The sequence below is a fragment of the Vairimorpha necatrix genome, chromosome 11, assembly GCF_036630325.1.
Source record: "Vairimorpha necatrix chromosome 11, complete sequence".
NCBI lineage: Eukaryota > Fungi > Microsporidia > Nosematidae > Vairimorpha > Vairimorpha necatrix.
The window spans coordinates 349,957-366,958 of NC_088826.1; the positions used below are offsets into that span (position 1 = coordinate 349,957).

General features: G+C 27.3%; 3 protein-coding genes across 3 annotated transcripts; 2 read left to right on the forward strand and 1 right to left on the reverse strand.

Moving 5' to 3' along the window:
* Positions 1-425: 425 nt before the first annotated feature.
* On the reverse strand, positions 426-1,028 carry VNE69_11086 (uncharacterized protein; the record flags this gene model as incomplete). Its single annotated transcript, XM_065474993.1, has 2 exons — positions 426-823; positions 890-1,028. The coding sequence occupies 2 exons, from the start codon at positions 1,026-1,028 to the stop codon at positions 426-428; spliced, it is 537 nt and encodes a 178-aa protein (XP_065331065.1).
* A 4,593-nt stretch (positions 1,029-5,621) lies between these two features.
* Positions 5,622-7,239, forward strand: VNE69_11087 (ubiquitin carboxyl-terminal hydrolase 7; the record flags this gene model as incomplete). Its single annotated transcript, XM_065474994.1, has 2 exons — positions 5,622-6,221; positions 6,274-7,239. The coding sequence occupies 2 exons, from the start codon at positions 5,622-5,624 to the stop codon at positions 7,237-7,239; spliced, it is 1,566 nt and encodes a 521-aa protein (XP_065331066.1).
* Positions 7,240-8,501: 1,262 nt separating this feature from the next.
* On the forward strand, positions 8,502-10,415 carry VNE69_11088 (putative SP-containing membrane protein; the record flags this gene model as incomplete). Its single annotated transcript, XM_065474995.1, has 1 exon — positions 8,502-10,415. The coding sequence occupies one exon, from the start codon at positions 8,502-8,504 to the stop codon at positions 10,413-10,415; it is 1,914 nt and encodes a 637-aa protein (XP_065331067.1).
* Between the last annotated feature and the right edge of the window lie 6,587 nt (positions 10,416-17,002).

Here is a 17,002-nt window from a genome sequence, read left to right on the forward strand (position 1 = left end):
GTATGTGGAGATATATTTAGACTTTTGATAATTATTATTTGTATCTTCTGGTAAAATTGTTTTACTGATAAGTTTTAAACTATAGAATGTTGAATGTCCTAGTATATAATTTTCATTTATATATTTTTCTGTGGCCAAAACAAACAAAGTTTGAATAATTCAATGCACCAATCAGTAGTTAAAGAGCATCTCTTGATAAATCTTTTTATTAAATTTTAGTGTTCAATTTTTTGTCTTTTACTACAATTTTTATATCATCTTTGTCAACTATTTCTTCGTAAAGAAAAATATGTGTGATTATCAAATTCAGAGCAAATTTTGGATCATTAAAAATTTTTTCCAAAATGAAAAAAACTAGATTTCTACTTTTTATTAGTTTAAAAATATCTCGATTTCTTCTTTTCTATAAATTTTACGGATCAAAGTTAAAATTTTTCTAATTCATCGAAATATTCTTCAGTGATGATAATAGTGTCATCTTTTTCTTTCAATAAATAATTATAAGTGTCATTTTTATGATAAAACTTTACATATTTTTTATCTCCTACAAGCTCTAAGAATTTTATGTATCTAGGGAAATTATCAGACGATTCCATGTCGAATAATGGCATACTAGACGAGGTATCCCCTTTATATAGTGATTCCCCTGATATGCTACTATTATTTTCTGACGATTCACTTGAATAAACACGAGCATCATCTATTATTTCGTTATTTTTGTATTCAATCTTTTCAGCTAGACATTTTACACGAGAATAATCAGTATAAAGAGGCTGATCCGTGTCATTTACAAAATTATTCAGTTCATAAATATTTCTATGTACTTTTTTTTTGTATTTTGTTTGTTTTTGAATATTAATTTATAAAAAAATTTCATAAAATTGATTACAATCAACATCAAAGAAATAACAGATATTTCTGTCGTAAATACCAAATCTAACATAATAGACATTATTATGATATTTGTAAGTTACCGGTATCCATATATTATGAGATCTATCTTGATCAAATATTATTAGTTTTGACATTATATAAAAAGTTGTGTATTTCTCAAAAATGTATTCGTAAATTATTTCATTACGATTATTTTGTTTTTTCTTTCATTATTATCTTTTTCAATATGATTTAAAATTTTAACATTAAATCGGAAAATTTCCAGTCTTTATCGTTCCAGACCAATATAATATGATCTCTGGGCAATGTTACTATGATATTGTTAATCTAGTATTTTATTTGTATGACTTTCATTTCTACATCATTCATTTTGACAATTAATTACAAAATCTTTTGAAACTTGCTGTAGAGATTCAGTTATATTTCCAATAATATTTAAGTTGGCGTATTCATATGGTAATGTTACCCTCAAATAGGTTTTATCGCGATAAAATGTGTAAAAATCATGTTGTTTTATTATTTTGACAATTTTGTCTGTTAAAGTATCGTAAATAAGACTACTATTTTTGACTGATAAAAGCCAAAAAATATATTGTATACGTTAATAAGGGACAATTTACTTATTAATTTATCAAAAAAATTAATTAAATGCATATTATCACAAAAATTAACAAATATTTACCAAGATTCAATACAAGTTAAATTTATTTACAAATGTAAACTAAGTATTGTTTGAATAATACAATATTGGGAAAGGTAATATCTAGAAATTATAGATCATGTGTAAACGAAAATTTATATGTGTCAATTGTAGTGGAAACAATGACGCGACGGTTTGTCATAAACTTATACAATCACAATATAGATTAATGAGTAATAAACAACTTTAGAATAACGAATTTAATTTTTAAAGATGAGATTAGTTTAATGTAGAGTAAAACCTTTTCTGTATTTTATATAAACAATCAAGGCAAGTACGAATCTAAATGCAAAATTAAAATGCTTTTTGGCTTGAATGATTTAACAACGTTAGTAGTAACTCAAAAGAACAACAAAAAAGTGACGAGTTTAATGTTAAATAATGCGATAATTGGTTAAGAAATTCCATTTTTCATATAAAGCAAACATCTAAATTAAGATTATATAATATTTATTATTTTATAATATTTTGCAAGAGGCTTGAACTTCGAATTCATAAGTCAGATCGTACCGCTGTTATAACTCTAATTATGTATAAATCAGCAAAGACGATTGAAATTTTCGCCTCTCAACATTATGACATTGTCGAATGAAGGTACATAAAGAGGTTTTTTGCTTAAAGTAAGATTTCAAATCGGCAACTTTCTGCTTTTACTTAACCTATTTTTTGTTGTCTCTACCGAAATATGATACAATAAATTTTCGGGGTTATTTCCTTTGCTGTTTGCATATTTAGAGCTACTTCGTAGGTACATAATGAATTTGTATTAATATTTTGTAAATTTAACTATAAAAGCCTTTGCATACAAGGAAATAAAACTATTGATATAAAAAGTAAAGTTTATTCACAACTTTATTACGAGCGCAAGCTAAATTTTATTGATTTCTTTTATTAATTATCATTTAATAACGCATCAAAATACGTTTTTCAGTTAACAACTTGGCCGCTATGATAAGAATCTGTAAAATTTTAACACCACAATGACAGAGCATAAACTAGATTAATAACGCTAATATATATAAGAGTGTGTTATAAAGAATAGAAACTGTGACGATTAACAAATATGAATAAAAAAAACTATAAGGTGTAATTAGATCCTTTTTTATAATGTGTAAAATTAAATAAATTAATAACGGTCAATTTATATCCCTTTTTTATAAAAGGGGATCAAGATAAAAAGCAATAAATCAATAAGGATATAAAACTGAATAAAAGTGCTCAAATTACAAAAAATCTACATTAAAATGATTGTTTGTTTTCTTTTCCCATTTAGGCTATTAAAAATCGTATACAAGCATTAATCACTGGTAATTATTTATTAGCATATTCTATTCACAACTATTATATTCCCGTTATGGCTATATTGTGTGATGCATAAACTCCTGTATTCGATTTCTTTTACTGCTAAATTTAACAATTTTTTTTCTCTGGATCTCTTTCGCAATGTTTTTGACGTATTACCGACATGTAATTGATAGATTTCATTCTTTGAGTCGATAAGTTACACCAATCCCTCCTGTGTTTGATGTGATACTTGATTTTGATAATAACTTATCATATAATCGTTTAATTACGTTGTAATCTGTAATATATGTGGAACGAAGTTAAGTTATATTTGCAGATTATTTCGATGACTAATCCTCTAAACAATTTTAAGCATAAAAAGAATATTATTATTTCAATAAAAGTATTATTAATTAATATTTAACTTCGAGAAATGTCAACGATTCTTGCTTTTTATTATGATTATTTAAAAAATGTTTATATAATTTTAACATTGAATTACACTTAAATTAAGCTTAAATACATTTTTGAGCTGTAAATTTTTATATTTACATATAACTTTTTACTTTTAGTATTTTTTTTATTTATGGACTAGCGTATGCTTTCCCGTTTTTGAAAACGGGATCTAAGTGTTTAGTTTGCTAATATGTCTTATATCCTTAAATTTTGTTGAGTTTCCATTTTTGATAACTGAATTTAAAAAGAAAACATGATTTTGAAAAATACTTTTTAGTAACATATAAGGAGTAAACTTAATCTAAAAACATTTAATAGTTATAATGAGATAATTTTGGGAACTTTTAAGCTCAATTTATGACACTTATATTCATTTTCTTTTTTTGGCAATTATTTTTAAAATTTTTCTAGAAGGGTTAAATAAATTCTAAAAAACGATTCTGACGATATTTTGGAACTGAGTTTTACAAAACAAAGAATTGCAATGAAAATGCATTTACATACAGTACACGCACCTATGATAGTCAAAATTCTTCATTGAGTTTATATTTTCTATTGCAATATCACAATAAGCTATAATAAGAAGTTTAGATTTTACAAAACCACAAAAAAGAGGGGTAAAAAATTAAATAAAATTCTTTTATATATATGACTAGCGTATGCTTTCCCGTTTTGAAAACGGGATCGAAATGTTTAGTTTTTTAATATGTCTTTGATCCTTGAATTTTTTTGAGTTTACATTTTGGGATGATCGAATTTTATAGGATGAAATCATCTTTTTCAAAAATACTTTTTAGTAGCATATTAGGAGTAAAGTTGAGTTAAAAACACTTTTGAGTCATATTGAAATAATTTCGGGAACTTCTAAACTCAATTTTTGACACTTATATTCAATTTTTTTTGGTTATTGTTTTTGTGAATTTTTTCTAGAAGGGTTAAATAAATTCTAAAAAACGATTCTGACGATATTTTGGAACTGAGTTTCACTTAAATAATAATCAAAATTAAAAAGTATTAACTAATAACATACACACTTAGAATAGTCAAATTAAAGCAATAAATCTATATATGATATTTAAATAACATAGAAAGCTTAAAATATATAGTGTGGAAATTTAAAATTGACAAAAAAGAAGGGTAAAAAATTAAATAAAATTCTTTTATATATATGATCTAGGCTAAAGGTGTTAAAAGACCCCCCCCCTCTGAGGGTGTTCACTTTGTTTTTTTGAACCCAAAAAACGAAGTGCAAAATAAAGGAGGAGCGGGAAGATGACAAAAATTACTAAGCACTCATGACATTAAAAACAAGAAATAAACATACTTTAATGTACATAATTATATTTTAATTTGAGAATGTACATTCATATAAATTTATAAGCATTTTTTACCCTTATGATTTATTGGAATTGGGGACCAAAACGCCCCCCTCTGAGGGTGTTCATTTTATAATTTTAAACCCCCCAAAACGAAGTGCAAAATAAAGGAGAAGCAATCATTAGCACCCTAAATACTTGCATCTTTAGACAGTAAAAATACCAAATATATATATATATATATATATATATATATATTTGTATACGTAATTTAATTTAAAAAAAAAAATATAACCATAAAACTATATAATTCCGAATAACATAACATATTTTATATTAAATTTTTTGATTTAATAATCTGTATAGATTGTTGAACATTTATTTAAATATTCTTATATGCATAATATTTATAATTTTAATTGTTGGTATTACAAAGTAGGGTTTGAAGAAAATCCCTTTTTATAATAAACCAGCAATTAAAAAAAATTGAAAAAATAAGGAGGGAGAAAAAATACAATACTATAAATAATTATTATAACTATATTTAAAATTAATTTTCGTATTAAAGCATCTATTTATTTGTTATTTTTAATGTCATAAGTGCTTAGTAATTTTTGTCATCTTCCTGCTCCTCCTTTATTTTGCACTTCGTTTTTGGGGTTTGAAAAAATAAAGTGAACACCCCCAGGGGGTCTTTTGGATCCCAGCTCCTAGATCTATATCAATCAATTTCTTTCATGCACATGTGTCAAACCAAAATTTATAATTTTTTAACACATGATTTATCTAATTAAAATAACCTCCTCCTTTTTTTTTTTAAATTTTGTAAAAGGAGGAAATTTTAGAATATTCACTCTAAAATAAACACTAAAGGGGTCAAAAAAAATAAAATAAACGATTGGTTGATTTTGACATAATTCGAAATTTGACGTTTATCAAATTCTATTTTTAATACCAATATGAGGAGGGGTATGATTTTACACTCAAAAAAAATTGGAGTTATTATTAGTATTATTGAACTTATATCTTTGACTTCTTTATTAATACTTACAGAAATAATATTTGATCATTCTATTATATATGCATCATTGGCTATATTTTATATGTTAATTACACTAGTAGTATCTACTTTCGTGTATTCGTTGGTAAAAAATACTATTTATAATGCTCTAGTCTCTTTTATTTCTCTAATTCTTAGTGTTATAATGACTATAATATTATTCTTTAAAAAAACAACAGTTAGATTTTATTTTATAAATTCAACATCCGCGATCGTTTTATTAAATGCACTAAATAACAATGATACAAAAATAATTATGAAAACCGAAAATGAATACACAAGTAAAGACGCAGTAACAATACTATTGTACCACGATGAAAAAAAATCACAAATATTTTATCAAAAAGACGAGATTTCAAAAGAAAAAATAAAAGAAATAAAAAAACAATATAAAACAAAAATAATGAATGCTTGTAGTAAGAGAAAAGATTTAAATGTCCCTGTCACTGTACCCTTACATTATTTAGATCCCCACATAAATCCCGCGACATTAATAGAATATAATGCTATTGTGATTGATCAAATTCATTTTTCTAAGTTTAAAAAAAACTTATTGATTATAGTTGAAGTTCCTGATAAAAAAATATCTAAAGAAAAATGGATATAAAAATTTTTTAAAATACAATAAAAGCAAAAAAATAGAAAAACTATCAATATCCTATAAAAATAATACTTATTGTGGCTTAAAAAATTTAGGAGCTACATGTTATTTTAATAGTTTTATACAAACAATTTTTCATATTACTGAATTTAGAAAAAAAATTTATGAATGTAGACCGTTTGGAATAATTAAGCATTTACAAAATTTATTTTATTCGATGGAAAATGAAAAAGTTTCTAATCCCGAAGATTTAGCCAGATTAATCATTGATAATGTTAGAATTCACGAGGATATTAATGAATTCTCATTAAAATTTTTTGATGTTCTTAGCAACGAAACAAATAATAAAACAATATATGAAGCTCTTGATTTATTAACAGGAACTATAAAAGAGACGCGCATGGAAAACGATAAACAAGTTAGTGAAAATTCATATCCTTTTAAAAATATTTTTTTACCGATAAGTAACTCTGATGGAACAATTATTGATAATTTACAAGAATCTTTGATTGCAGAATTTACAAATGATAATAAATCAAAAAAAGAAATAGAAAAAGCACCAGAGATTTTATTTTTACTTATTAATCGATTCATTGTGGATAAAAAAAGAAAATCATTTGAAAAATATAACGGATTGTTTAAATATCCCTTGGAATTAGATATCAGCTCATTTTGTGTCGATAAAACAACTAAAAAGATCTATAGACTACATTCTGTTATACTACATAAAGGTGGGGTTGCCGGCGGTCATTATGTTTGCAATATTCTCATAGATGGTGTCTGGTACAATTTTAATGATGAAATAGTCACTGTCATCAACGAAGAAGAAGCAACTAAAAGAAATTTTGGGGGTCCCGGAGAAAATTCTGAAGAAATAGGAAATTTTACGGCTTATTACTTAATATACGTTAAAAAAGAATTAAAATAGATATTTATAATTACCTATGAATTTTAACCAATTTCTCAAGCAATTGGAATATTTTATGTTTTTAGTAATTTCCAATTATTATTTTTTAGTATAAAAAGTACATTTAAAAATTATAAAAATTTTTTATTTATTTTCAATGATACTACAAAATTACCATTAAAGGCGATTAAGACGAGTTAGATATGGATATAATAACTATAAAAAATAATTTTAAAATAATTCATAAAGTTCTTGTTGATCAACGAGACGAAAATTGCATCATATTTTTAAATCCTGAAAAATGAAAATGATTTTAAAGGATAAAAAATGTCTTGTTTTGTAATAACATACAAAAAAATATTTTGAATCATTAGCAGACAGATCAGATTTTTGCTGTTAATTTCTTGCGTTTCTAAGACGCGCCGCTACTAAATCTGATGTGAATAATGTAAATTCCGATTTGATATGTGTAGGAAATTTTGTTAAATCCTGGCCATGGGCGGATGACCTTGGCTGTAAAAGCTATGTCCAAAATTTATGTGAAAAACAAAAACTTTAAACTACCTCTAGAATCTACAGAGTGGCAAAGATTATATTTTAGTGTTAAATCTTGTAAGCTTACTTTTTAAAGGAATTTAGAGCTATCATGATTTTGTTAACATACACTTAATTTTTGAAAAATAATTTCGGATAAAATTTTTCATTTGACATGTTTTGGAGACATGTCATGTTGAATAGAAAAAATTTAACTAATTATAAAAAGGTAAAATCATGTTAAAATTATTGTTCGAAGATAATTATTACATTGATATATTAGCATAGTACAAAGGCAGATTTTAAATGCAAATACATTTTAATTTTTATACAAAATTCAACGAAAAAAAACTATTTAATGTACAGCTTTTAAACTTATTATAAAGCAGATCCTACCATAAAAACTAAATCATAAATTTAATAAGTTTACTTTTCAGATTCAATGTCAATATCAAAAAGATTTTGTGAAATTAATAATGCAAAACATAAAATATTGTTTAATGGTAGAAAGTTATATGATTTTTCTTTTTATGTCTATCACACAGCATAGTTTTTTATGTATTAGCAATTTAAATTTATTAATAAAGGAGTTGACACCTTTCAAAAATAATTAAGTCGTATTACTTCTATTGAATGCAATTTTTTAAAACATATTTTTATTAAAATTGAACTATAATCACTAATATTTGCAAAAAAAAACGTTTTTATCATGATACTATAATATAAATAATTTTTTTACAATCTACCCCATGATCAAACAGCAATTTTTCATACCGACAATTGCATTCTTTTGTATGAAAAATTTTATTAAAACTATTGAAATTGCCAAAGAGACCAGTGAAATGATTGACCAAACTCTGGATACATATTCTAGCAATTTTGTAAAAAAGCATGATAATATTAATGAGTTGAAATATATAGATCATTCAGGAATTTGTTTTGAAAAAGATATTGAAAAAACTAATAATATTTCTGTATCTAAAATATTAAATGATCTGCAAAACGAAAATAGCATATTTGGAAGCCCGTATGAGAACCTAAACGATAAAAAAACGAATAATATTGATTTTTATGTCCTTAAATATGTTTGTAATAAGTTTTTTCATTTATTACTGTTGGAAAAGCCCTTTTATAGTAGGTTGCCCAAATTTTATCTTGCTAGAGAAAACACTACCATTTTTCCTGAAGAAATGGAGGTAATTTTTTATAACGCAGTTAAAAATCATGCTTGCGGTGAAGAGTTACTTTCATCTGTCAAAGACTCCGCTTATGAATATTTAAACCCTTTTGTAATTGAAAGTTTAGAACTTATTTACATATTATCTAGTAATGAGTTTCAAAAATTATTTCTGAAACCATTTGAGCTTGATCGAATATGGTCAGATATTGCCAAATGTTTTGATTTAAAATATTCAACTAATGAAAAAGGTAAATTAGAAACGATGTTCGAAAGCATAAAGTACAAGAAAATTCTGAATAAACTGTTTAGATTAGTTAATAAGTCCAATGATAAATTAAATTTTAGCAATAAAACTCGAGATAAGAAGCCCAATTTTTTTAAACATTTGTTTGCCACAGCTTATGGATTAGCTTTATTGCCCTGTGCGAGTCTGGTGCCATTAGAGAATAATTCACTGCCTAGCGTAAAAAATGTTAATTATGATGCTAACAATGAAATTGAATCGGTATCTCAACACTCTGTAGTGATAAATGACAATTTTAATGAAATTATTCATAATACAAAATACGGGTACAACAGAGAACTAGAATTACCAATTGATATGCGAGATGAAAATGAGGAGAAAGAATACATAATTGGAGAAAATGAATATAGTATGACTGAAAGTGAGGACGGTAAAACTTCTAAGACGATGAAAAAATCCGACAAGGAAACTACAGGTGATTTGAATGCGATCAGTTCAACAATAGAAAATTCTTTTGATAAACCTAGCCCAGAAGAAGTTTCGTCTACTCATTACTTTTTATCTACCAACAAAAAGATTACGAACGAGGAGGATTTGACTGTTGTTGATAATACACATGCTTCTTTATCACCTTATATTGAAGCTAATAGTAAGACTAATAATAATTTTAACATAGATCTGCCTTTTACAATTACAACCGAAGTAAACAAAATGGTTAAAAATGAAAAAAATTATATTGACCTAAAAGAATCAAAAACAAAAATGCCGGCTAAAGGAAAAGAAAGGAGCAAAAGAGCACCGAAAGGATATAGATATAAATTCAAATTTAAACCTAAATTTAAACCCAGTAAACCAGCAAAAACTGGTGGAAGCAACCTTAAGCCCTCTAAAAACGGAGGGAAAAGTGAAGGTATCCCCAAACCAACGAAAAACGGAGGGAAAAGTGAAAGTAAACCCTCTAAAGGTGGAAAAGCTGGTAAAGGTCTTTTTAAGAAGGGAGGTAAGAAATTAAAAAATCCTTTTAAAATGCCCGATTTCAATTTAAAAGAATTTTTCAGTAGAATATTTGAACTAATAAAGTCTGGTTGGTATATAGTGCTACCAATAATAGGTATCATAATTTCTATTATTGGCGCACTATGTCGTTTCTTTGGTAAAAAACTTTTCAAATGTTGCTGTTGCAAGAAGAAAAAATCTGACGAGGATAAAGAAAAACTTATACCAAATGAGAAAAAATAAATATTTTATCATATTTTACTTATATACATCTTAATATACTTATGATATACAAGCAGGTAGATAAATGAAATAACGTATCGAATTCTAATAGGAAAAAAAATATTTGTAGTATTTGTTAGTATAGATCCCAAAATCTAAGTTTTTGTGGTATTAATATAAATTATACTTTTCATAAAATGTCCATTTTTTATAAGATCATAGTCAGACAATTTAAATACTTATGAGACGCTATTGTCAATGCTTGAGCTTATAATAGATAGCGAGCTGAATTTCGGCGATTTTAATTGTTGAAAAGAGTAGATGAGTCTAAACGAAATTGCATATTTTTTAAATAACTTCTTTTTTTATTTTATATTTGTTTCTGAAACAATGGTTTGTGATAACCATAGTGGAATGGACACACTTGTGGTAAAACTGTTTGATATGTGATTAAAAACGATAATTGGGAACTAGAGTTACAACAATTATAATAACAAATTTAATGGAAGGAGAGCATTGGAGAAAACCTAATGTTTAATATGAAAAAAATAGTTTCTAATAAGATTACAACATGATTCAATTTGTATGAAATAAAAAGAATATTGTAAAAAAAGTTTATGTCTTTATTTATCATAATAGTGGGTAGAAATTATACAAATATATCACATCCCCACTCAAGACGGTTAGTTCCATATAATTTTCAAATCTATCCCAATCATACATTTCAGATCATAATGTCTCTTCTTCCCAGGCCTACCATTACTAAGTTTTACAATATAAGAATCTTTTCCACACTTTTCAACAATTTTCCCTATATCCAAAAATCTTCCTTTTTCATACTTATTAACACCTGCCAAATTTTCTCGTTTAGCTATTCTTACCAATTGACTTTTACTAAATTTTTCAATCTTTCCTTTTCTAAACCTATTACAGTATTTCCCTATAGGGCTATTTTCAAGCATACGTCTCCAGTTTTATCTTAAGTCGCTTCTATTGGTGTACATTTTATTCCTGCATGATAGCTCTGATTATATATCGATACTTTTATAAACTTTACCTTCAAAAGTTTGCGCTTCCGACTTAAAATATTTTCTCTCAGTTTCTATAACACGCTCTACTCTACCGTTACTTCTATGCGCTTCTATGATTATTGTTGAAGTATTATATCCAGATCTCTACAAATTTTTATAAATTCCCGCCAATAAACTCTTTCTCGTTATCTGTAATATTTCTTTCGGTTTCTTCCCTTGCTCACATAATCTTTTCAAAAATCCAAAAACATTATTACTTGACTTGTTATTTATGACTTTTTTCCATACTCTTCGTGTAAAATAATCGATAGCAACTAAAACATATTTCTTCTCATTTCTAAAGTCTATCAAATCTAATGCAATCTTCTCTAGGTATCTCGACGTATCAACAAATTTACAACCATTTATATTTTCCTGTTATATATCTGACATTTCTGACACTGTTTTAAAACCTCGTTTATTTCTTTCTTTACTTCTGGCCAATAATATTCCTCTCTCATTGCATAATAAACACTTGGTATGCGTCTGTGGTCTACCTTTTCAGAATATTTTTGGTTAATTGTCTTCTAATATTCTCCGGTGGTATTTCAATTTTACGTCCTGAATCAAACTTATAATAATGATTTAAATTCTCAGAAGAAACATGTGCCTTCCATTTACCTTCTGTTTGCTTGATTGTTCGCTATTGATTTTTCATTTGTTTAATATCCTCTTCCATGTTTATTCGACTCAACGCATCTGCTACCACCATCTCATAAAGTTTTTTTATATATAATGCTAAAATCACATTTCTGTATTCTTTCGATTAAGCGATTTTATCTGTTTTTGTTAAAAACGATTTGTTTCTTATCTCCGCCAGTGTTTTGTGATCCGTTTCTATCTTGAATTCCTACCTTTTACTCGTATTTAAATTTATCAATGCCCCAATATATCGCAAGCATTTCTTTTTCTGATATGCCATATCTTACTTCTGTCGGTGTTAGCTTTTTTAATGCCCATTGAATAGCAACAAATTCTCCATTCTTCTGAAGTAATACCGCACCTAATCTCAAGTTGCTAGCATCTGTTCTTGGGATGAACTCCTTATTATAGCCCGGCAATCTTAGTCTTCTCATAATTCTTAAAACGCTTTTCATTTTTGTAAATTCCTCCCCCATCTCTTTCTTCCATTTCCACGAATTGCCGTTTTTCTATATACTATCAGTAATTTCCAATGTCAATCCGGCATAATCCTTTATAAATGGTCTGATCCGCCCAGTTAATATTAGAAGCCTCCCCTATTCCGTCAAACTTTTCGGTTCTGGATACTCAAGGGCCTCATTTTTCTTTATTTCGTCAGTCATCATGTGTTTCATTCAACGTCACACCTAATAATTTTACTTCCTCTTGTCTAAAGGTATTTTCGCACTCCTTAATTTCATTTTATGTCTCTAATTCATTTTAAAACCTCTATGACTAGTTCATCGTGTTTACGTTTATTGAAGGCATGTATTACTATATCGTACATGTATATCTCAACACCATTCCTTCGCAAATCCCCCCAAAACGTATTCATCGTCGCTGTAGTATCTGTAAGAAATTTATGTATCCCATCACCATACTATTCCATTCGTAAACTTTTTTATTAAATTCAAACGCCGTCTTATGTTTATCTTTTTCTTCGATTTTAAAATAGTAAAATGCTTCTTTGCAATCAACAACAGTAAATATCATCGAACCTTGCTAACTCTTATTATTTATCTCATATTAGATAGCTCATATGGTCTTTCTTGACTAATTCATTCAAACCATTAAGTTACTAACTACTATTACTTCGCCACTTGGTTTTAGTATCGCTTTCGTTGGATTTATCCATTTCGACTACGATCTTCATATAATCTTTCTTTTTTCCGAATCATAAATATATTCCTCTAACTGTTTATTTAAAGCCGCGGGATCGCCTGGCCCTTTCTGACCATTTTCTTACCCTCTGGAGAATCTATCTTACACTTCTCTAATATACAATAGCCTTAACCTCATCTCATTGTTCAAAAACTTCTTCATGTTTCGCTGAGGTCTCCAACGTAAATTCCTTCTTCAGTAATCTTCTTTTGTCTCTTTACTGCACGCATATATTCTTTCTATCTGTCTTCTATCACTATTATTATATTTCTTTGACTTAACTCGTTTAATCTCCATTATTATCATCACCGCTACTACAACTTTGACTTTCGTCTAACTTTTAATGCGATTTCAAATTGTAAACATTTTCCTGATTATTGTTCCTTCCTACATAGCAGTTCCTAGCCATATGGCCAAATTGTCCACAATTAAAAAAATTACTGTTTCTTCTTGTTTCTTGTACTGGATTCCTTATAACTAAATTTTTCTTGCATTTCTTTTCTCATGGTTTCTCTAAATTCTCAATTATAGCCTCCATAATTTCTTTCAATTTTCTTCTTCTTTTTTTTTGTGTCTTTCTTCTTTACACATTGCCTCCTATAATTTCTCAATTATTTTATAATATTTGTCCACTTTACTAATTCTTTCTACCATATTATTTTTTATTTCTTAACTTCCTTCTATAACTATTCTCTGCTTCCACAAACTGGAATCTACTTCCTCCATCTCTAACTTATACAAAGTTCTTCTAACTTCCTTCGTAGCTTTTTGGACTCCAGACCACAGTCCACGCTTGTAAAAAACGATTCGGTATCGCCCCTATGTCTTTATTTATCATAATAGGGTGTAGAAATTATACAAATATATCACAGTTTTTATAATTCAAAAATATACTTTCAATCCTACCATAAAAATTAACTTAATTTTTATATTATAAAATATGACTAAAAGTACGAACATACTCTTGGATCAATGACATAAAAATTAATTAAAACCCCATTTTTGATCAAAAACAACGTAAACTTATAGGAAAAAAATGAATATTATCTGTAATGCATTCTATAATTTTATTGTATGTCTAGGGCGATAGCTATAAACCTTTTAACATTTTTACTTCATTATTTTTATGATTAAAATATGCTTTAAATCCATATCACTATTTGAGGAAAGATTATAAAGCTCCATTTATTGATCAAAAAAAGAAAGTATGTATGATGTTGAAATGCATGATTAATCGATCTCTTTCAAAAATTGTAAGGCGCAATCTACACGAGAGTACAGACGGCATGAATTTTATAATATCTTAAATATTGTAAAACTTAACAACATATAACAAATTTTAATTATATAGGAATTTAAGGTAGAAATATGCTTATAATTTCATTTTATAATAAAATTTTGGTTGTATCAGCCTCATAAATATCTTTAGGCTCTAGAAAAAATCCCGATAGATTAGATCGAGAATTTAGGGGTTTCCCTCGGTCATTTTTGAAACCAAAATAGACAGAATTAATATTTAAATAAATATTTGAGTGAATTTTGACATAGCAGAATTAAATAAACATATCCTCTTTGTAACTTTATAGAGTTTTTATGCCAAAAATTGCTTTTTTTATGACTTCGGTGCGATGATGGGCTAAACCTGTAAATTTGTTTTTCTTCTCTCTATTAATATTTTTATAGAAAATATGACTATGTAAAAAAGAAGAAAGGGTATTACAACCCTCGTATGTAAAGATCGTTCAAATTTAATTTTTGCATAAAAATAAAAATAAAAAAAATGTCGAACTATAAAATAACAGAAATCGCCGACACTATTTATCATTTAAAGCGATTTATAAAATGTGATTATGTACATTTTTTGATTTATAATTGCGTTATCATTACTAAATTATTTCTTATGTCACATTTGACCTAATTTTAATAATTATTTTTACCGTTCGGAGCGGACCCCAGGGAAAATGCTCGCACGAAAAGGGTAAAAAATAAAAAAAAACGTTGGTATTTATTGTAATTTGGATATAAATTTCTTTAATTTTAAGGGCATGAAAATAAAATTGAACAACAATGGAAGACAAGAAGTTTTTGTCTTTCAACAGGCTGGTTTTGTTCCAACAAGGTTGGTTAAAAACAATAAAGGATGGCTTTTATGAAAAAAGCAAAAAAAATTATCGTTCTTAAAGATGTAATTAATGGTATCACATAGCTCACGGTGAGATTTAAAGTAGGTCTATATAATATATCAAGATTCTTTGCCACCCTCTAGCAACGCTTTTAAATCGAATATTTAAAATTGATCCACGTCTCAAATGGGCATGCGGGACGGGACAGATTGTTTCTATTATTGCGAACAAAAGTCTACGACGCAACACAAAAAGATATCCAGAGGGTCTTGAATAGCTGTGATATATGTCAATCAAAGAGAAATCTAGTAACTAGACCAGTCATTAGACCAATTGTAGTAAAGTATCCAAGGGAAAGATATGTTGCAGACTTGATTGATCTCCGGCTATATCACGAACTCAACGAAGGATATAAATGGTTATTGAATATTGTAGATTCTTTTACAAAATTTTGTTGGACGGTACCACTATATGACAAATCAAGTATTAGTGTAGAGAATGCTTTTGAAACATTGTTTAGGACGTTTGGTTCTTGTTATATACTTCATACTGATAACGGCAGAGAATTAGTAAATCAAACACTCGTCGATTTATGTCAGAAATATGAAATAAGACATGTAAGGGGGAGAGCTAGATGTCCATGGATACAAGGACAGATAGAACGATGCAATCAAACTTAAAATGGATGATTGCATCTAATCTCAGGACAAAAATATTTTGGGTCAGTGGACCAAAGTACGAGAAGAAGCTACCTGGTCTTATAATAATTTAAGACACTCTACTACGAGACAAACACCATTCTCTCTGATGTTTGGCAGACCCATTACGGACATAATGGACGAGTCTAGAATCATGGGTATTCTAGAATCGATTAATATCAGAAATCACTAACAAGAATGTGAAAACGAAAAACGCGCTGAAGAAAGTTTATCAGATGTTCTAGATCGCAATACCAATTAAGAAATACAACAACTATATGCTCTTAATAACACAAACCTTTTTTTTAATAAAATTTATCATGACGCAGCTAGAATTCATACACAAACTGCTGCAGAAAAAATGGTACAAAGAAGTATGTGGAGAAATGATTTCTTAGTATTTAAAATAGAAGATAGAGTCCTTTAGGACCTTTATTTTACAACGACTTCAATACCAGAAAACATTCTTTTTATGAACATTTAGATGCAGAAATCTATCTTGTTATAGACATAATGCAATTTATGTAGATAAATTGTGCAGAGAAAATGATTATTTAAATACTATAGAAGAAATAAGGGCTAAAGTGCACTTTGGCACGCAAAATTCGATATAGGGTTTTTTGTTTTTTTACTCTTTTTAAAAAATGATGGAGAGGATTTTATAGAGAGAAGAATTGGAAATTATATATAATGATTTAATAATGAAATTTCAAAATAAATGTTGTGATTTATTCTATGGTAGAATGAGAAAAGACAGTAGTACCTTAAAGTGTACTTGGAAAGATTGTAAAAAATTAATTTCCATTAGGCATGATACGTTCTTTAATAATTGTAAACTTAACCATGTAACATGTTTACAATTACTTAATAAGTGG